The sequence below is a fragment of the Littorina saxatilis genome, linkage group LG17, assembly GCF_037325665.1.
Source record: "Littorina saxatilis isolate snail1 linkage group LG17, US_GU_Lsax_2.0, whole genome shotgun sequence".
NCBI classification, from domain to species: Eukaryota; Metazoa; Mollusca; class Gastropoda; order Littorinimorpha; family Littorinidae; genus Littorina; species Littorina saxatilis.
Window position 1 is genome coordinate 6,467,563 of NC_090261.1, and position 26,212 is coordinate 6,493,774.

Below are 26,212 nucleotides of genomic sequence, written 5' to 3' on the forward strand. Positions count from 1 at the left end.
TTCTAAAGATTCATGGAGGGTAATTAGCGAGCGCAATTTTTGTTTCTATAATGACGTTTGTCTCGGTGACCTTGGCACCATAAGCCGCGAGTGGAAAAACAGGTCCCTGCCAGACTTGCTTGACATGACCTCATTTACATGATATACACACGTGTGATTTGAACGATTATTATCTCACGGGTGTCTCTCTCACATATGTAGGATAAATAATATATATGTATCTGTGCTTCAAACTGTTGTGAAACACTCCCTTGACTACCCGTGCATCACACCAACCAAATGCACAACTGTAGGAAAGCAGCTACAGCCAGATGAAAAACTTAGGGATTTTAAAAGAAACTAGTGTTGAATGTGATTCAGAAAATATCAAAAATAAAAATAAAGGCCTGCATCTCAAACGAAAACATGATGTCTATTCTATGTCCGTTATCAGCACAAATCACCAATAACTCTGATACAGCACTCTACCTATGACAAAATACATTGCCCAACATGCGAGCAATAAAACTAAGACAGTGCAACACATACCTTTTCCACTCTGCGAAGATTGCGTAGTCTATCCAGCCAGGCCATCTGTAGGGAATCGGAGACAGTCAAACACAATTATTTTCACTTTTCACTCTGTTGGTTGGACATATTTTATTCTCTCCTGAAAGAAACGTTCAAGCTTAACGGATGACCTGAAAGTTGTTAGTGTCAGATGTAAAGGCTTTTCCTGTGTCTGTTTATTACATTTACCTTTAGTGCAATACACAATGAAACATACACAGTTAAACAAAAACAAAAACATACACAGTGATGGAATTTAGATATTTTGTTCAAAGCTACCGAACGTTTCCTACTCTTCCCAGCGGTTCTTCAGTATCTTTATGGTTCTTAGATAGTGTGCCCTGAACTTTCCAGTTTCCGTTTTCAATGAATGCACTAGCTTTGTTGTTGTTGTTGCAGTTAGTTTCATGTGTGTGCCTGGACTAATGAGCAATCTAGTTGAGAAGAGATAAAGAAAATGATTCACCATCCCATAGCTGACTTCTGATTCTAATCTATTAATGAGAGCATTAATTAATTAATTAATTGGATGCATGCCCGGTCATTACCCTGAGCAGTTTCATCAGGTCCATCTGCTCTGCCACAGAAGGGAAGAGGGACAGGAAGGGGTTGTGGATCCTTTCTGTAATACACCAACAACAAAACATGCATCACCGTTCTGGAAATGATATTTCACTGGGTCAGCCATTATGCCTCACAGAGAGAGAGAGAGAGAGAGAGAGAGAGAGAGAGAGAGAGAGAGAGAGAGAGAGAGAGAGAGAGAGAGAGAGAGAGAGAGAGAGAGAGAGAGAGAGAGAGAGAGAGAGAGAGAGAGAGAGAGAGAGAGAGAGAGGGAGGGGAGGGAGGGGAGGGGAGGGGGGGGGAGGGAGGGAGGGAGGGAGGGAGGGAGAGGGAGAGAGAGAGAGAGAGAGAGAGGGAGGGGAGGGGGGGGAGGGAGGGAGGGAGGGAGGGAGGGAGGGAGGGAGGGAGAATGTAGTATCAAACCAGAGAATACTTTACCAAGTCCCAAACAACTTTATTCAAAAGAGAAAAACAAACTCGAAACTAATGTTTCTAACAAAAACAAAATTAACTATATTTCAAAAGACGACATCTGTCAGATAAGATAATGCTGGTTATGCCAGTCCTAGGTCATACCAGTGGAGTCAAGGTCAAGACGATCGCGAAGCAGGACGTCGGCCATGATCTGTCGGTAGTAACTGTAGAAGGGCAGTAACACCGTGTTGCCCATCAGGGGGTCAGGAAGCAAACTGCAGATAACATAAATATGGCAGATAAGTACAACATGCTACTCATCCAATCCTAAAAAAATAAATTAAAAAAGAATCAAAAAAAGAACCCAAAAAAAAGGAAACTTTACAACCAGAAGATCACTTGGAATTCTTCCACAAGAAGCTGTAAGTATTTCTAAACTGAAACCACCACTTGTAAAAATGATGCAAAGTTTTTGACTAAGCTAGGGAATGATGGATGAAACTATAAATGCTTGATTTTTTCAAGACAAAAGCCAGGCCAGCGTTTGCAATTACCAAGACTCAAACGCACACAACACACAGTCAAAATGTGTACAATGGGGTTTGTTTCTTTACCAACAAAGAGGGACAGATGTAGATGCTAAGAAAGAAACAAACACACCGCAAGTATCAGAGAAAGGAATTGGAACATATGTGACCAAAGGTTTTTGATTATACATATGAAGAATGCTTGATATTTATAGAAAAAAAGCCACAAATACAGCACATGTTGAGAGGCAAATGCACTGCAAGTGTGTACTGAGGAACCCCCCCTTTTAAGACCTCTAAAATTCTGAAAAAATCAGGTCTTAAAAAGGAGTGAGTCTTAAAATGGGGGTAATTTTACAGAGGTTATGAACAGAAAATCTGAGAAAACAAGGTCTTAACAAGAAGGGCAAAGCCCATACGACTCACATGCTTGACCTAGACATGACCTTGACCTTCAGGGTCAAGGTCAAATAACTAAACCTAGCAATGACATCATACACTAAGAACTGCTTTACACATTTTTCCTACCAAAATACATGTGACCTTGACCCAAGGTCAAGATCATCCAAGGTCATGCAACACAAAGCTGTTAATTCAAGACATAGGATGTACAATGGTGCTTATTGGCTCTTTCTACCATGAGATATGGTCACTTTTAGTGGTTCACTACCTTATTTTGGTCACATTTCATACGGGTCAAAGTGACCTTGACCTTGATCATATGTGACCAAATGTGTCTCATGATGAAAGCATAACATGTGCCCCACATAATTTTTAAGTTTGAAACAGTTATCTTCCATAGTTCAGGGTCAAGGTCACTTCAAAATATGTATACAATCCAACTTTGAAGAGCTCCTGTGACCTTGAAGCAAGGTAAACCAAACTGGTATCAAAAGATGGGGCTTACTTTGCCCTATATATCATATATAGGTGAGGTATTCAATCTCAAAAACTTCAGAGAAAATGGGAAAAATGTGAAAAATAGCTGGTTTTTTAGACATTTATGGCCCCTGCGACCTTGACCTTGAAGCAAGGTCAAGATGCTATGTATGTTTTTTGGGGCCTTGTCATCATACACCATCTTGCCAAATTTGGTACTGATAGACTGAATAGTGTCCAAGAAATATCCAACGTTAAAGTTTTCCGGACGGCCGGATGGACGTCCGGACGGACGGCCGGACGGGGGGACGGACGGACGGACGACTCGGGTGAGTACATAGACTCACTTTTGCTTCGCATGTGAGTCAAAAAGGAGGGAGTCTTAAATTGGGGGGTCTTAAAAGGGGGGTTCCACTGTATATCAAAGCAACTCACTCCATGTGATCCTTGTACTCTTTCTTGGGCAGGGCCAGTCTGACCACCAGGCGCGGCTGCTTGTTCCCTGACATGAGCGACACCAGAGCGTTGGAACTAGCTGCACACAACACAGAAAAACACTCTCAGTAACCACGCAGACTGCAACAGATGAAATGGATTCACGATGAAACAGTACATTGACTTTGTGAATGTACCAAGAATGAAGGTAACGGGGGTTTCACTGTATTCGTAATAATCATTGCATGACTCCAAACTCAATTGAGCATTTTCAGAATCTCATCAAAATAGTTGTTACTGCTGAGGGATAAGACTTTTTTTTCCATGTTATTCATAGTGTTGGCTAAGATTTAAATGATTGGAACACAGACAACAGCTGATTGGTTTCATGCATGCAGCTACGACTTTGTTGTTTTCAGAGCTGTCCAATGAAAGGTCATTTTCAACAGCTAGTGTACATAGCATAGATCGATGTATGAGAAGGAAGTAGAGTTAACTGGCTCCATTCTCATGAAATTATGACGACAAATTTTTGAAAGATTACACATTTCCATGCATAGAATATGGGAATATTTTTATCAACCTGCACAAGTCTAAATGACAATCAATATAGGGGAGACAACAAGCCAGCAATTAACTGGGCCACAATGGTGTTCAGCACTAACAACATCTTCAGTCCATTCAGATTCAGACGTTGGTACATACACACACACACACAACTCTGTAAGTCATATCCATCAGCAATCACAAATGCACACACGCTTTGCACAGGTGAAAGAACGATATTAACACACACCATCGAAGGGACAACTAAATCCTAGAAAACAAACATAGCTCTTTTTTTTGTAACCCTTCCATGTAACCTACATGTACTTTAATTAGTATTCTTTTGACAAGATACATGTGCCAACACTTTGATCTACTGCTTCAATTGATAAAAAAAATGAGTAATTATTATCATCACTGCAAAAAAGAATCAGGCAAATCTGATGGTTGCCTGAAGTTAATATTGGTAGCAACCGATGAGTACGAATAGAATATTGAAGTGATATTTTTTATCTGCAAAGGTCATAAACCATCTTAAAAATGAATCCATTGGAAAGGGACTGAGGAATACTAGTCTCTCAACTGTAGTGCATTATCCACACAGACTCTCTTCTTGTCAGACCTAATTTCTGTTGAAAGGGAAAATGGTAGTGAAACAACCCCCACAGCCTGATTGACATGCATGAGAACAAAGCTTGGTGCAAGCTTTGTAGAGTTTTGATTAGTAGATCCTAGAAAATCAAGTGCAGCACACACAGAACACGAAATGGTGACAAGAATTAAGAAGAGTCAGTCACCCAATAATTCCATTCCACACTGTGTGCTGACGTGAAGTGCAGTACTCACTTTTCTTTACAATCAACCACTTACATACTGCTCTGGGAAGATGCATCTACCCCAACAAGCTCGTGCAACAATTCAAATCAATGACAACTGGCTGTATTTCTTTTTCAAAAACTTTGGAACAGAAAACAAACAAATGCAGAAAGTGAGAGAACATGGACGGCAAACTTTCTGACAGGCTCACCAAGCAAAACAAAACAGACGAAAAACCAACGAACAAATTAAAACACCGCCAGCTAACAGACAACACAAACCAAGATAAAAACACCAATACAACATTAAAGTCTTACAAATCTGATGGACTACAAAAATGAAAGGAAAATAAGTGCATTTTGAGGAGTTACCACAGAAACGCTAAGAATAGTTTTCAAGAACTGGAATTAGAATAAAAATAAAGGAAAATCCACCTGGAGTACTTCCAGAATTAGAAAGTTCACACACAAAAAGGGATCAAGTAGGTTAGAAAGCTTTCTAACACCATACTCAAGGCAATCCTATGATAATAACATCTGGCAGAGCGACAACATGAAAAACACAAACACAATCACTGAAAATATGAGAAACGTACTTCGCCTGCTTATCCTGGGATCGACTTCCACGCCTTTTTCGTAGGGTGTTCCGCCATTGACATACAGATCCATGGACCTGAAACAGTCACAGTACACTCAATACAACCATCATCTACTCTACCTTACTTCTACTATGGCTACATTTGGCAACATTCCTGTTGTAAAAAGGCTGGTCATAAACCCATTTTATCTGTTCAACACTCACCTTTTTTTTCTCAAATAAATGTTCACCCAGCAATTTCTGTTCTGGTATATAGATGGGAAAACACACAGATACAAGGCCTCACACACACACACACACACACACACACACACACACACATACACATACACACACACAAGGGCTGGATCTAGGGGGGAGGGGGCTGACCCTCCTCCTGGCCAGCAACTGTACCCCTGCCTCATTTTGGAAGCCCCTCCCTCTCATACACTAGATTCAGTCACACACACACACACTGTTAGGAAACGCTACCGTTGCTGAGCTTTGGTTCAGTTTTGTGTGTTGCATGTAGTTGACTTATTTGTACTTTGTGGGAAAGTACCGATATTATATTTTGTAAACACAATATTTATGCTTGGACGAGAATGCAGGTGAACTTTCTAGTCCTGTCAAAACAAGTTGTTTACCATGCTGTTTTAGTCGTGAGTTCGTGGCGTTCGTTCGGATTAAGTGTGTCGGCGCTTTTGATGTACGTCAGAGAGAATGTCGCTAGTTTAGTCCATGCACGGCTCGTATAATGTAGTTGTATCGTGTTCGGTCTGGAATATTCTCGAGATTGAGTATTTACTATATATGCCAGCGCGATTTGAATGTTAAAAAAGCTTCTATTTGAGTTCTGCTAGATGTGCAGTTGTATGTATGTAATGCTAAATAAATCCTCGAACTCAATTTGACGAGTTGTTTTCTGTTGCTGCGAAGACGGGCGACGTAGAATAAAAGAACACAACTATACGACGTTTGAGAACTTGTGGCAATCTCAAGTGTCGTGTAACACACACACACACACAGGCAGTACGAGGTAATTTGCGCTGAATGAGAAGCACTGAAAGCTGTAGCTACCTGTTCTGAATGACAGCACCGTTTTCATCCAGCAGAGGCATATGAACCCAGCCACAGCTCATCTCCGTCTTCTCTTTCGTGCTCTGCAAGCAAGTTACATCCATCAGTCTGACTCACAAAACAGATCGGCAAAACATCATTCAGGCAGTCATCAATGAAAGCAGAGAAAAAACCATTCTTTTTCCATGTGAGAACCTTTTGCCCGTGGTAAACATGTAGAAATGAAAGAGAAATAGTGGAGAAAAGGTGAAAAGCAGGTTTACTCACTGTTCTCAGAGTGGTGATACCCAGCTCAAACAAAATACCTGAAAAGGAAAGACAAAACGTTACAATTGGCTTGTCCCTCAAGAGTATTTGTATGCCTATCAGCACAAATGTGCAAACTGTGTCTCATGTATTATATGAAGAACATGGTCAGACTGATATGTGAATTTACTAGCTGTAAACAATTTTCTTCCTGAAATCTTTTTCAATAACAATCTTGAATGAATGATTTTATCCCCTCAGGTTCTCATTAAAAGATACACTTCTAACATGTGTTTTGTTACATACACACAGATGCACACACGCAGATGCAGATGCCCACACACACAGACACACACACATGCATGCAAGCACAATGTCATGAGGTGACTTACCAATGTTATCAGAGGTGTCCTTGGTTCTGACAAAGAATTCTGCATGAGGAGACAACTCCATATTGTCCATCACCTGCACACACATAAAGACACAAATAATTCACACCACATCATAACACAGGAGACATCAAAACATAAAACTAATGAAAGCGATAACGATGGGGGTACGATCAGACACCAGTAACAAAAAAGAGGACGGCCGATAAACATTACACAACAGAAGTACATTGAGCGCTTTGAGCAGGGTTAAACCCTGGATACATGCGCTATATAAATATTATGCATTATACATGTAATACTGTGTGAGGTATGAAAAGATGCATGTTTTATACACTACGCCAATAGACCTTTTCTGGAAATACCTCGACCTAGGTTTTAATGTGCTGAGGAGAGACTGTAAACACGCCAATAGCGCTTCAGGTCACAATGAGCTCTGATGCGCATATTTTCAAAAATATTGGCCAGACACTGTCAAAATATTGAGTCAGCGCAATATAATGACTGGTTTATTTTGTGCGTGTGTGTGTGTGTGTGAAAACTTGAGCATTGGAACTCATTGTTCACTGTGACATTATCGGTATGCTTACATTCTTGCCTCACCTTGAAGGATTAAAGCTCTTCAACAGATCATACAAACTAAGGCAAAGTTCTATCTGAACATCCTCCATGCACTCACCTTGGTTGTGAAGGACCAGCTGTGTTGAGACTTGTCCACAGACGTCACCTTCACAGAGTGGATGTTACTCAGGATCTGTGCAGGAAAAACCCCAACATGTGAGCAGTGCTAAGTTAAAAAAATCTATACCTCTATACTTTTTGCCATAGAACAAGGCTTTCAAAACAGGGTCCCGTTAAGGTCATTCAACAATACACAATTTTCATTTGCAACAGAGGACATCTGTGCAATTAGCAACAAAACGCAAATATAAAATGCTTGAAGTTTCAAATAAAAGAACAAGAAACAGATACAAGTTGATGTTAACAAACACTGCTAATCTGGTTTTTTTCTGATTTGTGAACAGTCAGTTGTCTTCATGTTTTACAGTATGAAAACCATTGTGCAGGTATATACATGTACTTACATTGTTTCCATCGAAGAGACAGATTCTGACTGTACGATCAATAACATCTACACCTGTAAATAGAAAAAATCAAAACATCAACACCTGTACTGCTATCAGAAAACTCAATATTCATCTAAACTGTGTGCATACCCCATTCCAGGAAAATAAACAAAACAAAAACACAAACTGACGACAATCAAACTGTGCTGTTGTTAAGCAAAACTTGTAAGGGTACCATGAGAACAAATATGTAACACCAGTGTTTCTTTCTTTATTTGGAGTTCAACGTCGTTTTCAACCACGAAGGTTATATCGCGACGGGGAAAGGGGGGAGATGGGATAGAGCCACTTCACTTGTCAATTGTTTCTTGTTCACAAAAGCACTGATCAAAAATTTGCTCCAGGGGCTTGCAACGTAGTACAATATATTACCTTACTGGGAGAATGCAAGTTTCCAATGCTAAGGACTTAACATTTCTTACATACTGCTTGACTAAAATCTTTACAAAAATTGACTATATTCTATACAAGAAACACTTAACAAGGGTAAAAGGAGAAACAGAATCCGTTAGTCGCCTCTTACGACATGCTGGGGAGCATCGGGTAAATTCTTCCCCCTAACCCGCGGGGGGTAACACCAGTATATCCTCAACAAGAAATTTGGAGCATTCAAAAATGACCACAGACATTGCAAAAAGAGCAGACACAAACTGCATTTCTGTGTTGACCTCACCTACACTCGGCGGGGGAATCTGCTGGCAGGAGACAATGGTTACGACACGCTCAATGCGGGTCATGCGTGGACGAATCTGTGGCAGACAGACAGACATCAAATCAAACTGATTAGCTTTACCTTTGACTGGGTGTGTTCAATGCGAAGATACAGTGGAACCCCCCTTCTAAGATCACGTAAAATTTACGAAAATCAGCTCTTCAAAAGGGGGAGTCTTTAAATGGGGGTAAATTTGTAATTGTTATGAACAGAAAATCTAAGAACACAGGGTCATAAAAGGGAGGGACTCTTAAAATGGGGATCTTTAAAAGGGGCATCCACTGTATGGTTTGCTTTACTGAGTGCGTTGAATATGAAGCATGACAGTTAAACACTGACGCCTAGTTTCTGTTTGTTTTTACATTTTCAGAATACCAAGGCGAGATGACCTCAGGCATTGTGGAGCTCCATGGAGTGTGAAATCCAGTCTACAGCTGATCAGCATCAAACATACACAAGACTGAGAAGGTAACTGAGTGTGTGCTCAAGGTAAATGGGGGAACGAAGTGGGGGGGGGGGGGGGGAAGGGGGGGTGGGGAGGGGGGGTGGGGGGTTGATGGAAAAAAAACCCCAGGCACAGATGTTTCTACCTCAGTTTCTAACTGTCAACCAGCAAATGGGACAGTCAAACCTGCCATTGCGACCACCTGTCGAAAGCTAACATCTGCCCACAATGACCCACTCCAAAAGATCCCAGACAAGTTTTTTTTTCTACAGAGGAACCCCTCTTTAAGACCCTCCAATTTAAGACTCCCTCCCTTTTAAGACTCTGTTTTTTCAGACTTTGAGACTGTTCATAATCTCTCTAAATTTACCCCCATTTTAAGACTCCCTGGAGTCCTTTTTAAGGCCTGATTTTTTTCAGATTGTTTGGAAATCTTAAAATGGGGGTTCCACTGTATATATTAACCTTCGCCTAGCGACCACCTGTCTATAACAACCACTTTTGGTTGGTCCCTTTGATAGTCGTTATAGACATGCTCCACTCTACCTGTTTTCTAAAGCTGAGAAACGATATCAGAACTATTACAGCAGTAGGAACAACTTGACAGAAACAGCATTTTCTTCAAACCTTGTTTGTGGCAGGATCGAAGAAGAGATCTTTGTAGATGAGATTGGAGGGGCTGAGTTTGACGGCCAGGTGGTTGGTCATTCTGTGAGTGTCACCTGTCATCAAAACAAAAGCAAAATGATGTCTTGTTGTTTCCATAATTATCTGAGCCTCTTGGGGAAACTACAGGCTGGTGGTTTCTAAACTGTGGATTACAGGCTGGTAGTTTCTAAACTGTGGATTACAGGCTGGTGGTTTCTAAACTGTGGATTACAGGCTGGTGGTTTCTAAACTGTGGATTACAGGCTGGTGGTTTCTAAGGCTGGTGGTTTGCTAAACTGTGGATTACATAGCTACGGTTGCAGTCGTAACAGTGTTATGGAAAGAAGTACGTACTGTTTACAGGGGTTAATATTCAGGGAAAGCAGTAAATTTGGAGCACTTTGATTCAAACATTTAAGGAGAGGGTTTCTAACACTGAACTAGCTCAGTTTATTCTCACTGTACTGCATTTGGCTTGCAAAAAATATGAAAGTTACAATCTTTACACAAAAGCTCTAAAATCAAAAAACAAAAGTTCAAATCCCCAGCTTTGTTCAAAGAGTGGAAGTCAGCAAATATTCCCCTCAATGTGAGAATATTTCTCAAGTTAATGCAAACAAAATAATAATAAATTGGCACAGCAAACCACTGTATCCAATTGCCCCAATTAAGAGGTACTACCCATGCAGTTCTGTTTAGGGCTTAGTGTTATGGCATCACCAAACATTATACCTTTTCTGTGCAAAAATATCAATCGTCTGGAAAGTTTACTTGTTGTTGTTAAGCTAAGTACTGGTAAGCTGACAACTAAAGAATCATGACTATGGAACTGAAGAGTGTGTTAATGTGGATCAGTTGTTATTTTTCTTTCATTGACACAATCATGTGACTGTACCTTCATTGTGTTTGCGGAGAAGTGTGGACTGTCTGAAACCAGACGGTACAGCTCCCATTGCGTGCAACACGTCAGACAGCGTCGTCTGCAAATGTGAAAATCCTCATTGAAAAACAATTGAAGAAGTGTGTACGTTTAGTGATAAATGCGTATATGACTGGCAAGTTCTATGATGTGCAACAATAATTATAAACAACACAAACACTACAAGTCAGGAAACATCAGTATCTTATACATTTGTGATTAATTCAAGAAAATTGTCACCCAGACAATTCATGTTTCCATTTCTTCCATTAACGACCATACCTGTCAAGTGCATTAGGCAACCATCTCTATACACACACAGAATAAATAGGATATTAATACTAGGTCTGCTGTGCTATACACTGTGACTGCTAGAAAACTGACACAAAAACACGGATGACTATAATATATTATGGCAGGAATTACATGTACAATGCTTTCATCCACCTGTTATCAAAACTATGCTACGAACTTACAACAATCTAATCTAATCTAATATATATAAGAATGGATGTAAGTGTGAGTGTGCATGTGTCTGTCTGTCTGTGGTCACTATACCTCAGAGATGGCAAGAGGCAGGAACAAGATGTTGTGCATGCACACTGCTTAGGAGAAGCAGATGTGCACCTGGGTTTCAGTTTCTTCATTCATTGTTTCCTTTCTCAGATTATGAGCCTCCCCTTTATTGAATACAGCCTTATTATAGTGCAAGGCCAGTTCAGTGCCTAGTGTTCATCTGTAGCAAGCACATAATGTCAGTGATCTATCATTTCTCTACTACTCCCGGACAGTTCAGGAAATTTCTAAAAGCAAAGGGAGATAACTCTTACTTTCATACCTCAGAGATGGCTAGAGGCAGGAACAAGATAGGAGCCGAAGATGTGCACCTGGGTTTTAGTTTCTTGATTCATTGTTTCCTTTCTCAGATTATGAAGCAGAACCTCCCCCTTATTGAATACAGCAGATATATAGTGCAAGGTCAGTTCAGTGCCTATAAGTGTTCACCTGAAGCAAGAACATAATGCGAGTGATATCAGATACTCTCTATTGCTCCTATGAAGAGAAGGAAATGAAGAAGAAAAAATTAACTGGACAGTTCAGGAAATTTCTAAGCGAAGAAGGAAAGGGAGAGAACTTTTTTTTAAAATACATTGTAGGGAGGTAACTCTGAATATCATGCAGGATGTCTGATCATTCTCAAACAATTTACAGAGTCGAATTTACAGAGTCGAAGTTAGACCTGTTGCTCAAGTATCTAGAAGTTTCCAAAGGAAGGGTGATAACTCATATCAAACTTATTTTTTTAAACAGTGAAAGGTAAAATTATGTTGACAGTAATACTTTTACATTGTCACCCAGCTTTTAATCCAAATGTATGAGCACACACTTACATCTATTCTTATCCTTATTGGAATAAGATTCTAGAAGTTTCTGAGAGAGGGTAGGTCCCTCATGCCATACAAACTATGGTGGTTGGAATTTGATTATGCTGACAGTCTAATTGGATAGCACACATGCATGTCTTTAAATGCTTTAGGGCTCTGTTTCTACCGGGGCGAAGCCGGGATTGACTGCTAGTAAGGAACAAACATACACAAGCAAACAACTAACATAGGATAACAAGCCCTCTGCAAGCATTTTGTACTCAAATAAAAATGTTGATCTATGCAGGCCGGATCAGATTATTCTGTTGAGACTTAAAATTGCTGACTTATTCTTTGGGTGAAGATTAGGGTGATACTAATGGACCGGACACCTTCTAAGTATGTAATGAAAATATTAAAAAAATATATATACATATCACACAGTATATTATGACAGTATTATCTGTTTCAAACACAGTTTAAACAAAAAAGTCAGCTTAAACTAAAGCCTTCTATCAGTTTCTGTAATAAGTGAATTAGTTACTGTTGTTTAATTTAACTCCCAAATAATTATAGTCAGCCAAATCTACCATGCCAACATCTACAGCAGTGAACAGTAATAGGAACAGTTAAGCAACAGCAAAACAATTAATGCCTTTTGTCCATGAAACAACAATTTACTGCACATGTAGCATAACATAGTCTGCCCAGTGATAAAGTGTTTATCTCAATATATATAATTTTTACAGATGTATCTGAAATATTTTTCCATCTTTCCTCCTTCAACAATTCTTAACAGTAACTAACACATTTATCACAGACACACAGACAGACAAAATTCTGTTTGATTGAACTGAAAAGTTGGCAAAAGAACCTCACCAGTTATAATTCTGATTCAAGAAATTATGGTTAAATGTGCATGAATTTGCCCAACTTTGGCAGCTGATTAGGATCTGAACTTGTTTAAGAAGATGTGTTCATGACAAATTATACCCCCCCCCTCCCCCCTCCAAATCAATAAATAAAATTAAATTAAAGGGTGAAATCAACCAACAAAAAAGTCCACATCTAGGATAGTTTTCTGTTCAAAGACACCTCTAAACCGGGACACACTTTGGGAAGAAGCAGGTGACTGAATTATGTTTGTTCTGTGAATGGAATACAGCAGAAACAGAGTCCGTGAAATGACAAACAAAAAGTGGGCATTGTATAGGTCACAACTTCATTTCTCTTACCCCATCATCATACTGTTTCTGAAAAGGCATCAAGAATGCGATATGCAAATGTGAAGTAGGCCAGCTCCCATGGTTTTATTTTCACTTTGTCAGCAACACAAGAAAACTAAAACTTCAAAGTAAATGGATGGGGGGGGGGGGGGGGGGGGGTGGAGTGAGGAGAGAAGTTGTGTGGAGGAAGGGGGAAGGGGCACAAGGCAGGGATGGTTGCGTGGTGGGATGGAAAATAGGAGAGGGGTTAAGTGTACTTCAGACATGGGCTCTCAGATCACTGGAATGAGCTTGCTGTATGAACTATCATGTGGTGAATTGTCTGTAAAGCCATATGTAATACAGAATTGCTGATATCAGCGGAAAAATCAATAAGCTGTAAGTGTAATACCTCTGTAACTGCTTTCTTGATGCTGCCCCATCTTTTCTTTCCACTGCTGCAAGAAAAAAGTCACCGTCCTTATACACAACATATATATAGCAGAACTACGCTACAAACACAGCTAGAGTTCACTCTGATCTGGTGCAAATAATTGCGGCCAATTGTGCAGTGATGCTAAACACTTTGATCTAAATCTGTATAACAATACACTCGTCTATATTTACAGGTACACTATCCCCACTAGGAGCAATGAAATGGACCTTAATGGGCTGTATATAATCAGAGAGATGACGTTTTACTGGTAAGGTAAACTTAAAAGTGCAGAATCACTCCAAATATTTTGCTTGTTTTTTTTACTATTGTTTCATACAAATAGGTTAACTCTTTCGTCATTATTACTAAGCCCTAAGAGGAAACCTTGCCACGTATACTTGTACACATGGATACCAGAACTGAAAGGCAGGTACACATATCGTCTTCATGGGATGTTGGTGTAACTCGATTCTTGGCGATTTTGATGTTTTTGAGCTTTAGACTAAGTAAATCATTCTCCATTACAAATATTCTCTTCAATATGATTGACAATGCATAATTAAAAATTCATCTACCTTTCTATCCATACCAGGGACGAATATAAACCCCATTTTGTAATACATATAATCAATGTTGTCCTTCTCCTGAAAGGCTGTTCAAAACAATTAAGTTACGCCAAAATTCCATGACGACGACGATACTGATCTTGAAGAGATAGATTTATAGTGAGAAACGCAGTCCTAAGCCGGGCATTTGGCACAGGGGGTGTGCTAATTAAAACAAGAGACCAGTGCCTACCTTCTGGTTGTGTCTCCTCCTTCTTCCTCTTCCTCCTCCTCCTCTTCTTCTCCTTCTGTTAAAAACAAAATTACATGTCACATAATTTGTCTTGTTATATTTATCTTTAAAATAGATAGAAAAGTGGAACAAGTAAGATACAGCATGATAAATGAACACAAATGTTTGGCTGATTAAAAAACCAAAAAACAATGTCAAACAGAGACCAGAACATTCTACAGTGCAGTTGTAATGGAAAAATGATTAGTAATTATTGATAATTAAATGACTTAGTTTATCCTTTTATGACAAACTAGATGATTACCCGCTTCGCCGGGTACCGGCTTCTCCGGGAAGAAGTAGAGCCGAATACCAGGCTGCGCCTGGGACCCGGCTTTGCCGGCGCACGAAGGAAAGGAGATAAACGCGCAAAACACTGGAGACCTTCTAAAAATAGTAACGTGCAGTGACCTTCTAAAAATAGTAACGTTGTAACGGGAATATGGATTGACGCCACACGGAGGAAGGGAGATAATCGCGGCTGAAAACACTGGAGAAGATAAGGAAGAATTACTGGTAGTGGATCCCGACAAAAAACAACAAACAAACAAAAATCGGTTCAGCGCGCACAGCGCTGCGCGCTGAGAGCACGTGTTGAAATATCTCATCGATGAGGTTGTGTCCGGGGTGTAGCTGAATACGGTGTCCAAATTTGAAAAAGATCCACCGAGAACTTTGGCCGTGCATTGCGAACAGACAGACAGACACTAGTCGTATATATATATAGATGAAAGGTGAATAATTGTGACAGAAGTATTAGAGTAAATAAATAAATGACAGCAACTACCTTCATCATCTTGCTGAACTCCTTTGTACTTGTTGAACACCTGTCAAGACAAGAACACAAGGTCAAGGATCATGACAAACAGACACTAAGCTGTGGCAATAAAGCATGCCGGGTACACATTTTGATCTCTTCACTGTGTGAGCACCCATTCTGTGCAGTCTAATTCCAGAATTGGGATTAACAATCCAAATAAGCTAGGACAACGTGCATGCAGATTAAACACACAGATTAAAGATTTCTACCACCATAATTTTTTCAGTAAATGTTGCTTTCAAATAAAACACAGACACGGACACAAATGTGTGTCTACACACACTAAGTTGAATAACAGTTAGGCCAAAAAAAAAATATGTGTGGTTACGGTAACATAGCCCCAAAAAATAGGGTAGGAAGGTAGGCAATCACTTTTTTTTTTAAAACTTTTTTTTCTAATGTGTACAAATTAAACCTACTTGACAGGGAAATAAGTGTGTGACTCGAGCGCTGTCGCTTTCATTGCGTTTTCTGCACTCGTTTTTTTTTCTTTTTTTTTCTTTTTTTGACAAATGTAAGAAAAAGTTATAGGGTCGGCCCCTAAAAATAGGGTAGGTCGGGTTACCGTAACCACACCTATTTTTTTTTTAGGCCTTATGCAACGTACCCTTACACACAGACACACCAGTTTTAAAATCAAGGTGTGAAAGAAAAAGAAGAAAAAAGATGTAACCTGTAAGTAAGTTTTGGGCACAAGCCCCTTGTCCCCGTCTGTGTTCTCTGCCACCCACCAGCCGTCCTCCCTGTGGCGAAGAAATAAAACAACAACAGTCACAAGTATATTTTGTATGTCATAGTTTTCAAGTAACTCAGAAATTCTTCGCCACATGAGTGAGCATAATTCATCTGACTTTGGATCTCTTCTCGGCATCTTTTCTCTCTTCCTAGTTTGTTGCCAGCTGCTACTACATGTATAGTCCAGGGTAACGAAGAAAAGCCTTACCATCCGCCAGTTCATGTCCAAATGACCTCTTACATTGAAACATCATTGCAAGAGGATAAAAACAAGAATCATTAATCAAATAACTAGTAAACATTGTAAAAGTAAATGTCCCTAGAATCCTCCTCCTCTTCTTCTACTTCTTTGCTGAGTGTAACTTGTTTCACTTTGAGTGGACATTTTTTCTAACGTCCCTTCAGCTGATATGTAGCTATCCAGGACCAATACAAGTCAATTTGTCTGGGGTGCAAAAGTGTTTTTCAAATGACTATAATAAGGATCGACATACCTTGTTTCTATGACAGTGAGAAGATCTCCTTTCTTGAAGCACAGGTCTCCCTCCTCTCCTTCATAGTCGTCCACTGTGATCCACTGAGTGGGCTGGTTCACAGACACAAACACGCATCAACTCTTTTCAAAAAGCAATGATTGTCTGTCATTCATATTCCAAAGCTTGTACAGCATTTCACTGAGTATGCAAGGATGAAACATAAACATAAAACTAAAGAACAAAATGTAGATTCTGACCCATTCAGTCGCACAGCAAGATATTCTAATCTATCATGGATTTTCAAATAATTTTATTTAGTCCGCTAACTGAAAGAAAAAAAATAGCAAGAATATTACATGTACCTCTTTAGTGCTCTAAGAACAAATAAAACAGCAGTGATCTGCGACTTACCGCTGCCTCTTTCTCAACTTCATCTTTGGACTTTTTGCCTTTCTTCTCGTCTTTTGCTGCTTTCTTTTTATCTTCCTCCTCCTCTTCTTCTTCCTCTTCAGACTCTTCTTCTTCTTCTTCATCATCTTCCTCCTCCTCCTCCTCCTCCTCTTCTTCTTCTTCCTCTTCAGACTCTTCTTCTTCTTCTTTGCTGACTGTAACATGCTTTCCTGGCTTTCCTGGACTGAAAACAAAAAAAACCGAAAATTAGTTACTATTATTAGTAGAACTTCTGCAGACTTATCTTAAAAAATTAGTATCCACATTGTGTCATTCATGTTCAGATTCTTCTGCCTCCTGGGTTTTCCTTTCTTTCTAGTTCAGGTTAAGGCTCACCGAGGTTTATAGCCAGAGAATGCCTTTTTGTGCAAATCAAAACGTAAAACTCAAAGAGAAAACAGAAAAGTATAGGACTTGATAGACATCTAATGCACTTCGGTGCTCATTTTTGAAAAGATCATAAACAGCTAGACCACAAAATAACTGAAACTTAGAACTGACAATGTGAAAAACTAACGATAAACAAGAACATGGTAAATAAAAAATAAAAAGAATAAGTTAACCAAAGATAATGCTCAAATGTGACCCTCCACCACGAAATGAGTCGCATGTCACCTCACGCGGTTCTGCGCTAGGCATAATGTAAGTCCGGGGGGTGTCTAGTAACAGTGTGAGGGTCACCATAGTCACAGGCTTATAACTCGAAAAGTTTTCACTCTTTTCTAAAACGGTTTTCACCACTGGATAGAGAATAAAAAACGCTTTCAGAAAATGTAAAAATATGAAAATCATGAAAAGGTGACATGCGACTCATTCCGTGGTGGAGGGTCACAAATGGGTTTTTTTGGTATCGACCATTCTGAAAAAATAAACATTCTGAAGAAATGATCACATCAAAACTTGTAGACAGTACATATCAGTAAATACCACTGAAGTATGCAACAAACATGCAAGAATATAAATCAGTGAGAACATTAGCATATTTACCACAAAAAGTGGAGGAAGTCAGATTAAAACTTGGAGCGAAGCAAGTTAAAAAGGAAAGCTATATATACATGTATAATAAACATTTGATAAATGTCCTGGAAAACACTGAATCTCTAAACTCTTTCAAAATGTATTTTTTTAGCAATTTGGGTGTGTACACTTAATTGCTACCAAATTGCTACCACAACTCACATCTTCATTACAGTTAACTGCATCAAGCATTTAAAATTAAGTTGTACTTCTGTAAATATAAAATCAGAATTGTGATGCCTTGAGACAGATAATTAACTTAGACGCTCTGCTGCACTAGTATCAAAATTAATTGCGCACATCTAGACAGACAAACTGTAACAACTACACCGGTAGGAACAAGTCATGCCGTACAAAATGTAAAAAATAAACAAACCCACAACAAAAGGGGAACTGACCATTGTAAAAAAAAAGATAAAGTATAAATGAACGAAGAATCAAAAATGAAGAATGGTGAGTTATTGGAACGTTTGATCATAGACGGAACGAAACGTTCACTAGTAGTATATGTACAATTGTACATCAACTTAGTGGTCTTTGAAGTGAACGGACAAACAAATAATTATAAGATATTGAAGAGAAAATGAACGTAACTCAGTATTTATATTAATCTTTGAAATATATCAAATAAATACAGTATCTACTACATGTATCAGTAAATGAGTGAATAATAGTAAACAATTGAATTTACTAAGATCAATCTCCAAAAAAATATCATGTAACAACAACAAAAAAAGCCAAACTACCAAAGTAAACAGTCGCTGTACAATAAACTGTCTTGAAAGTATTCCACACTGATATTGTGTGAAACATCCCATAATTATGCAATATCAGTGAAAAGAATACATGTAGAAGAAAATATGTTATCGAATATTGATTCTCCGTTTACTTTAGTTTGACATAATAGCCCATGCTCTATAAAAATGAGCTGGCATGCAAAGCAAGCAAATCATGAATGTCATGGGAAAAAAGTTTGTGTTCAGCGGTCTCATATAATAGTAATATACATTTAAACGTCATTTTGCTTTAGAACAGCCCTTGCAATGTTCCGCAAAATTGTACACAATACTGAAAGCCACGAAATGCACGATTAATGATACCCAATCCTACTTTCTCTATGGATCCACTGATAACAAAAACATTCACATTGTGTATGATAACAAATCCCACTTTTTCTACAGACACACAGAGAACTAATTTCCTCCATGGCTGACTCCAGTATTTGTCAAACATTCCTGTTTTCACTTGTAATTGTCCTTTTAGTCATGTGTTGTCAACAACCTGTTCATGCACTGCTGCTACCCCAAAGACTAACAAACCCAGATAACGACACAAAATACACATTTTCCAGCACTTATTTTCATCTACATTGTAGCTCATACCTATTCTTCATCCACAACATGTTTTCACAGAAGTACAAAGGTATTGACGAAGACACCAACAAAATTAAGCTGTTGAACATGTACTCGTTTCTATTAGCTACGACTGTCATGGCCATGCAGGCGTTGGCGTCACAGTTGCAAAACAGCGAACAAAAATGCAAGGAACGTCATGCTTGGCTGAAGGAAACGTGGGGTGTACTGGTTTTACAATACCTTGTCTGTGATTGTCTTATGTTTTCAAATCTTAATCGCTTTGCCATGACTGGCTTTGAACCAGACCTGGATGCCAGTAATGCCCTGGAGAGCAACAGACTCTCGCAGTTATCATTTATACGTACATGATGATAAATGTTCAGTGAAGATCAAGATGATGAAAATGATAATGCTGACAAAATGTACTTCATATATGGACTCTCTATGATCTTTGAGGTGATTTTCTTCAAATGACCAGCTAACAGTCCAATAATCTTTTCTGGTTGCTGTGATCATGTTCATAAAGGCTTGAAATGCCAGAATTATAGCATTAACAAAAGTATTGGACTGATGCATCATAAAATCACTGGGTCATTTTAATAAACAATCAGTCAGCCTCGCGACCTGTTCTAAGACTGATGATTTTTAATTGCAGTCTGTCAATCAATGATCACCGACATTTTCCAAGTGTCCCCCCCCCCCCCCCCTTCCAATAATGTCAAAACAGTCAACCGAACAAAAAGAAACTCATTCCATGACACAGTGGTCAGCATGGTTTCGAAAGAAAATGTTCCACACTAATCTTAAGTCATACATACAACCAATCTCTGGAATGGATTATTCCTTTAGTTTTGCATATGATTTCTCTTATACTAGGGAGATGGAGGAGCTAGGTTGTCGTGGCTATGGAGTGGAGGGATTTTGGCATAATTGCTTTCACATGCCAGTGATAACCTTGTCGTACCTTTGTGCGTGTTTCTTCACTTCCTCCTTCTCTGCTTCCTCCTCCTCATCTTCCTCTTCATCCTCCTCCTCTTCGTCATCCTCCTCTTCTTCCTCATCTTCATGCTCCTCAGCGGCCTTCTTCGCTGCAATGATGATCAACCGTACAGTATCCTGTTCATGAAACTGAGAACTAACTCTATGATAAGAGGGGATATGAGAGTCCTAATATAAGTAATATGTGGACGATTTCCAAAAATCATGGTCTGTTATGATAAGAGGGAATGAGACAACATCCAGATATTTGAAATACCGTTGAATCTGTCTGCAACAACCAGCCAAGGGACCAACCGAAAGTGGTCGCTTTAGACAGGTGGTTGCTACGGAAAGGTGAATTATATACGTAGAAGAAAAAGGCATCTGGGGTTCTTCGGAGTGGGGGTTGTGAGCAGGTGGTCGCTTTAGAGAACCAGGTGCTTGTCAGGACAGGTTGGACTGTACATGTGTACATGTAACTATTTTTGTCTTTCTTTCTGGGCTTCGTAAGACCTGCACTGCTTAAAGCCAAGGCAAGCGAACATGACGGCAGTGAATATAGTGAGCTCCAATGTCCATATTTTCAAAGGTATAAAAAGGGATCATATTGAGCGGACATAAATGGCATACACATCAGAGCTCATTATTCAATGACGACATGACCACTTGACTCTCCTGCAGATCAGTGCTTGTCTCAGCTTCAAGCAACTCATACAACTCTTTCCTGTTGTAAAAACAGCTGACTGGTTTGTTTGTGTCGTGTGTGGTATGTAGACCAGGTCAGGGGTCAAGGTTAGGTCAGATCGCGTGAAGGATTGTGGTATAGATACAGTTATCACCGAGCTGCAGTTCGCCGATTCGGAGAAGACGACTCATGATTTCACATTGTTCGGTTTCGTAGCTCCAGAAAAATAGATAAAGAAGATACCAAAGGAGATTTCCTACAGGTTAATCTGCACAGCGTGTTTCCAGTGTCTGCACGAGGAAGCGCTGTCGAAAGCGCAGTGTCGATCTGGCCATCTCCAGGCAGTCGTGTCCCCGTAACTGCATAAGTAAGCTACAGACAGACAGATCTAGATCTAGTGTCTCGCACTCTTGCACCGTGTCACCTATGCCAAAGAAACTACAATGGGTTTACTGTGTGTGTGTATGTGTGATGGAGTGATTGAGTTTGTGTTACTGTTTGTCGATTTCTTACGTGAGCCTTGAAGGCTTCGCCTCTTGTTATCACATGTAGATGTACATGTGTTAGGGTTCTCGTTAAAGTCAATATTCTTATGAAGCAAATCTGTTTATCTGAAATTCCTGTTTATTTAAAAATTCCACAGTAAAACATCAAAAACGTGCAGCTTTATATGAAAATAGGTGAAAGGTGGCCAAGAAATTGAGCTAAGATTAATTAAAACACATACCAGGTCCCGCCGACTTTCCAGGTGCACCTTTAGTTGTCTTGCTTTCTTCTTCTTCCTCCTCCTCTTCTTCCTCCTCCTCCTCTTCTTCTTCTTCTTCCTCATCCTCTTCTTCTTCCTCGTCCTCTTCTTCTTCTTCAGCTTTCTTCTTTGCTTCATCGAGCTCCTGGTGAACTTTTCTGCACGGGAAAGTGGACATTTTGTTTACAAAAAGGAGTCCCAGATTTAGTAGAAACATTCATCTGTTTGCAGTTCAGAGCTACCTGAGCCTAAATGCTCTGATTGAATTACATATGTATATGTATACATGCACATGCAGAATGTATTTGTAATGACTAAAAAGCCTGAATACATACAGGCACTGAGCTATCCCGTGAGTGATCCTGGAGATGAAGCTGGTTCCAATAACTCAGTTACAGATTCCTTTAACCAACTAAAATACTTGATGACAGAATTCTCAGTTTAGCTACAAAGTATTATACTGTTCAAAAAAAGAAACGCATAGCTTGTAATATTTGGTTAATTTAATTATATGGCTACAAGGATATCCACCAAACTGCAGAAAATGTTTATCTGGTCGTCGACCTTTCGTCCATTGCCACAAGTGAGCTCTGCACGTGACGCATGCGTTATCAGTGGCTACAATGTCAAAATTGCTCATTTGGCATGACCATTCGTCATGCTTCAGTGTAATCTCGTGAAACTCGGGGAATATTGAGCTCTCACCATGTCTTCCAAAACCCATAAAAGCGGATTGTTCGCCACAAAGAAATCAGACGACAATTCAGCGACGAAAGATGGCCCGATTGAGCAGAGAAGACCGCCAAATTGCATTGGGTCGTTTACAAGCAGGCCAAAGTCAAAGTGCAATCGCCAGGCACTTCCACGTGTCCCAGAGCACCATCAGTAGACTGTGGGTCAGGTTTCAAGCCACTGGCTCCGTTGCTGACTTGCCACGAGCGGGAAGACCAAGGGCGACAACTGCTGCTCACGACCGCTTCATACGGCTCCGCCACCTCCGGAATCGTTTCCTGTCGGCCTCATCTTCTGTCCAGGCTCTCCCCGGGCCACACCGATTATCGGACCAGACCGTGCGGAACCGCCTGCATGAAGCTGGTTTGAGAGCTCGCAGACCTCACAGAGGAGCTGTCCTCACCCGCCGCCATCGCCAGAACCGAGTGCAGTGGGGCAACCAGCACCTTCGCTGGACCGTCCGGAATCACTGGAGACACGTGTGGTTCAGCGACGAGTCCTACTTCCTGCTCCAGCGACATGATGGTCGGAGGAGGGTCTACCGGAGAGTAAACGAACGTTACGCGCCCAACTGTGTGGATTAGGCACCCGTTCATGGTGGTGGAGGCGTCATGGTGTGGGGGGCGATCAATACCGCTGGAAGGAGCACCCTGGTGCACGTCCAAGGGCGCATAACTGCCCAGCGATACGTGGAGGAAATTCTGCGCCCACACGCCCTTCCTCTTCTGGCTGACCAGGATGCCATATTCCAGCAGGACAACGCTCGCCCGCACACAGCACGACTCAACACCCAGTTCCTCACCGACCACCATGTCCAGGTGCTTCCCTGGCCATCCATGTCGCCAGACATGAACCCGATAGAACATCTCTGGGATGAATTGGACAGACGTGTGCGCAGGCGAGAAGAAGCGCCGGCAAATCACCGCGATCTATTGCAGGCACTTCAGGAGGAGTGGGACACCATCCCACAGCAAGATATCCGGCATCTGATCCAGTCCATGCCCAGAAGGTGCCGGGCAGTTGTTGCTGCTCAAGACAGTCACACCCCCTACTGACTTGACAGCCTCGGCACCCAATCGTATTGATTGACTGATTGATTTGAAGATGCAAATGAACTGTGTGTGCATTCAACTGTGTCCATACCAAATTTCAAACAAATAATCTAAATATTGGATTTTCTGTTAATTTTTTAGAAAAATAAAACAAATTTGGCAAGTAGCAACTATGCGTTTCTTTTTTTGAACAGTATATAAATACACAAAGATCTGCACAACCCCAACAAGCAAGTCAAAAACAACAAGGAAAGCTTCTTTTCAACTTCCTTTATAAGCATTTGAATACTGTTGACTTTAGACAAAAGAAGATTATCATGTTATGACCATTTTAATGTTTAAAAAAAAATAATAAAAAGTAAATGGACAAAATGGCCGTGAAGAAAAAGAAAGAAAGGAAAAACATAATAAAACATGCTATGATGCTGTGACCTGTCATCTGTGTAACTTGAATTTCAAAACATTTTAGTTTTGTGCCCTAGCTGCATGTGAACATGTGATACCTTGCAAACTCCTCTTCATTCTGATCAGGTAACAGCTTTGACATGGACTGAGTCATCTGAGTCTGCAATCAAACATAATAAGCAGTTACAGACTAACCATAACAGTCAACATTCAGTCTATTATGAAGACCTAAACCACATGTTCCCTTTGGTAATGATTATCACAAACACATCCTTGGAAACCAAAAATAAATCAAAGGAATAAATAAATGAAATACATATTAATTTAACACACACACACACACACACACACACACACAGACACACACACACACACACACACACACACACACACACATTTAAGGCACTCTCAGAATATGAATGTCTCATTTTATTTCTGGTCCAAACAGCTTGTTGTGTCACCACTCTGAAGAGGGAAATGTATAAGGGGGGAAAATACACGAACTTACAAGCATTGTATCCAGTCTTTTCAGTTCATTCTTCTTCTTGTTTTCAAAGTTCTTCACTTTCTCAGGTTCTTGTTCCTGTACAAATAAAAACAACAATCTAAAAAAAATGGGTACATTAAAAACTGAGACAAAGAGTCTTCTAAAGACAGAGACACAGGGAAAGAGAGTCAGAAAGAGACAAAAAGAGAAAGAGAGTCAGAAAGAGACAAAAAGAGAAAGAGAGTCAGAAAGAGACAAAAAGAGAAAGAGAGTCAGAAAGAGACAAAAAGAGAAAGAGAGTCAGAAAGAGACAAAAAGAGAAAGAGAGTCAGAAAGAGACACAGGGAAAGAGAGTCAGAAAGAGACAAAAAGAGAAAGAGAGTCAGAAAGAGACACAGGGAAAGAGAGTCAGAAAGAGACAAAAAGAGAAAGAGAGTCAGAAAGAGACAAAAAGAGAAAGAGAGTCAGAAAGAGACAAAAAGAGAAAGAGAGTCAGAAAGAGACAAAAAGAGAAAGAGAGTCAGAAAGAGACACAGGGAAAGAGAGTCAGAAAGAGACAAAAAGAGAAAGAGAGTCAGAAAGAGACACAGGGAAAGAGAGTCAGAAAGAGACAAAAAGAGAAAGAGAGTCAGAAAGAGACAAAAAGAGAAAGAGAGTCAGAAAGAGACAAAAAGAGAAAGAGAGTCAGAAAGAGACACAGGGAAAGAGAGTCAGAAAGAGACAAAAAGAGAAAGAGAGTCAGAAAGAGACAAAAAGAGAAAGAGAGTCAGAAAGAGACAAAAAGAGAAAGAGAGTCAGACAGAGACAAAGGGAAAGAGAGTCAGAAAGAGACAAAAAGAGAAAGAGAGTCAGAAAGAGACAAAAAGAGAAAGAGAGTCAGAAAGAGACAAAAAGAGAAAGAGAGTCAGAAAGAGACAAAAAGAGAAAGAGAGTCAGAAAGAGACAAAAAGAGAAAGAGAGTCAGAAAGAGACAAAAAGAGAAAGAGAGTCAGAAAGAGACAAAAAGAGAAAGAGAGTCAGAAAGAGACACAGGGAAAGAGAGTCAGAAAGAGACAAAAAGAGAAAGAGAGTCAGAAAGAGACAAAAAGAGAAAGAGAGTCAGAAAGAGACAAAAAGAGAAAGAGAGTCAGAAAGAGACACAGAGAAAGAGAGTCAGAAAGAGACACAGGGAAAGAGAGTCAGAAAGAGACACAGGGAAAGAGAGTCAGAAAGAGACACAGGGAAAGAGAGTCAGAAAGAGACACAGAGAAAGAGAGTCAGAAAGAGACACAGGGAAAGAGAGTCAGAAAGAGACACAGGGAAAGAGAGTCAGACAGAGACACAGGGAAAGAGAGTCAGAAAGAGACAAAAAGAGAAAGAGAGTCAGAAAGAGACACAGGGAAAGAGAGTCAGAAAGAGACACAGGGAAAGAGAGTCAGAAAGAGACACAGGGAAAGAGAGTCAGACAGAGACACAGGGAAAGGGAGTCAGAAAGAGACACAGGGAAAGAGAGTCAGAAAGAGACACAGGGAAAGAGAGTCAGAAAGAGACACAGGGAAAGAGAGTCAGAAAGAGACACAGGGAA

General features: G+C 40.1%; 1 protein-coding gene across 6 annotated transcripts in view; it reads right to left on the reverse strand.

Moving 5' to 3' along the window:
* The window catches only part of LOC138953868 (nephrocystin-1-like), a 42,072-nt gene that overhangs the window by 12,856 nt on the left and 3,004 nt on the right, over positions 1-26,212 (reverse strand). For 5 of the 6 annotated variants that reach the window (XM_070325827.1, XM_070325828.1, XM_070325824.1 and 2 more), the window contains exons 4-27: positions 24,670-24,744; positions 24,260-24,321; positions 21,955-22,130; positions 20,529-20,652; positions 19,805-19,888; positions 17,154-17,376; positions 16,761-16,852; positions 16,205-16,274; positions 15,499-15,538; positions 14,673-14,727; positions 13,851-13,896; positions 10,846-10,930; positions 9,930-10,024; positions 8,819-8,894; positions 8,104-8,156; positions 7,698-7,772; positions 7,022-7,094; positions 6,651-6,688; positions 6,384-6,466; positions 5,323-5,399; positions 3,366-3,465; positions 1,687-1,799; positions 1,098-1,171; positions 529-573 (exon numbers count right to left, since the gene is read on the reverse strand). In XM_070325827.1, the coding sequence (XP_070181928.1) occupies positions 529-573; positions 1,098-1,171; positions 1,687-1,799; positions 3,366-3,465; positions 5,323-5,399; positions 6,384-6,466; positions 6,651-6,688; positions 7,022-7,094; positions 7,698-7,772; positions 8,104-8,156; positions 8,819-8,894; positions 9,930-10,024; positions 10,846-10,930; positions 13,851-13,896; positions 14,673-14,727; positions 15,499-15,538; positions 16,205-16,274; positions 16,761-16,852; positions 17,154-17,376; positions 19,805-19,888; positions 20,529-20,652; positions 21,955-22,130; positions 24,260-24,321; positions 24,670-24,744 (2,034 nt within the window). The remainder of the gene's footprint in view (positions 1-528; positions 574-1,097; positions 1,172-1,686; positions 1,800-3,365; positions 3,466-5,322; positions 5,400-6,383; positions 6,467-6,650; positions 6,689-7,021; positions 7,095-7,697; positions 7,773-8,103; positions 8,157-8,818; positions 8,895-9,929; positions 10,025-10,845; positions 10,931-13,850; positions 13,897-14,672; positions 14,728-15,498; positions 15,539-16,204; positions 16,275-16,760; positions 16,853-17,153; positions 17,377-19,804; positions 19,889-20,528; positions 20,653-21,954; positions 22,131-24,259; positions 24,322-24,669; positions 24,745-26,212) is intronic. The other variant, XM_070325830.1, reaches the window with a different exon arrangement.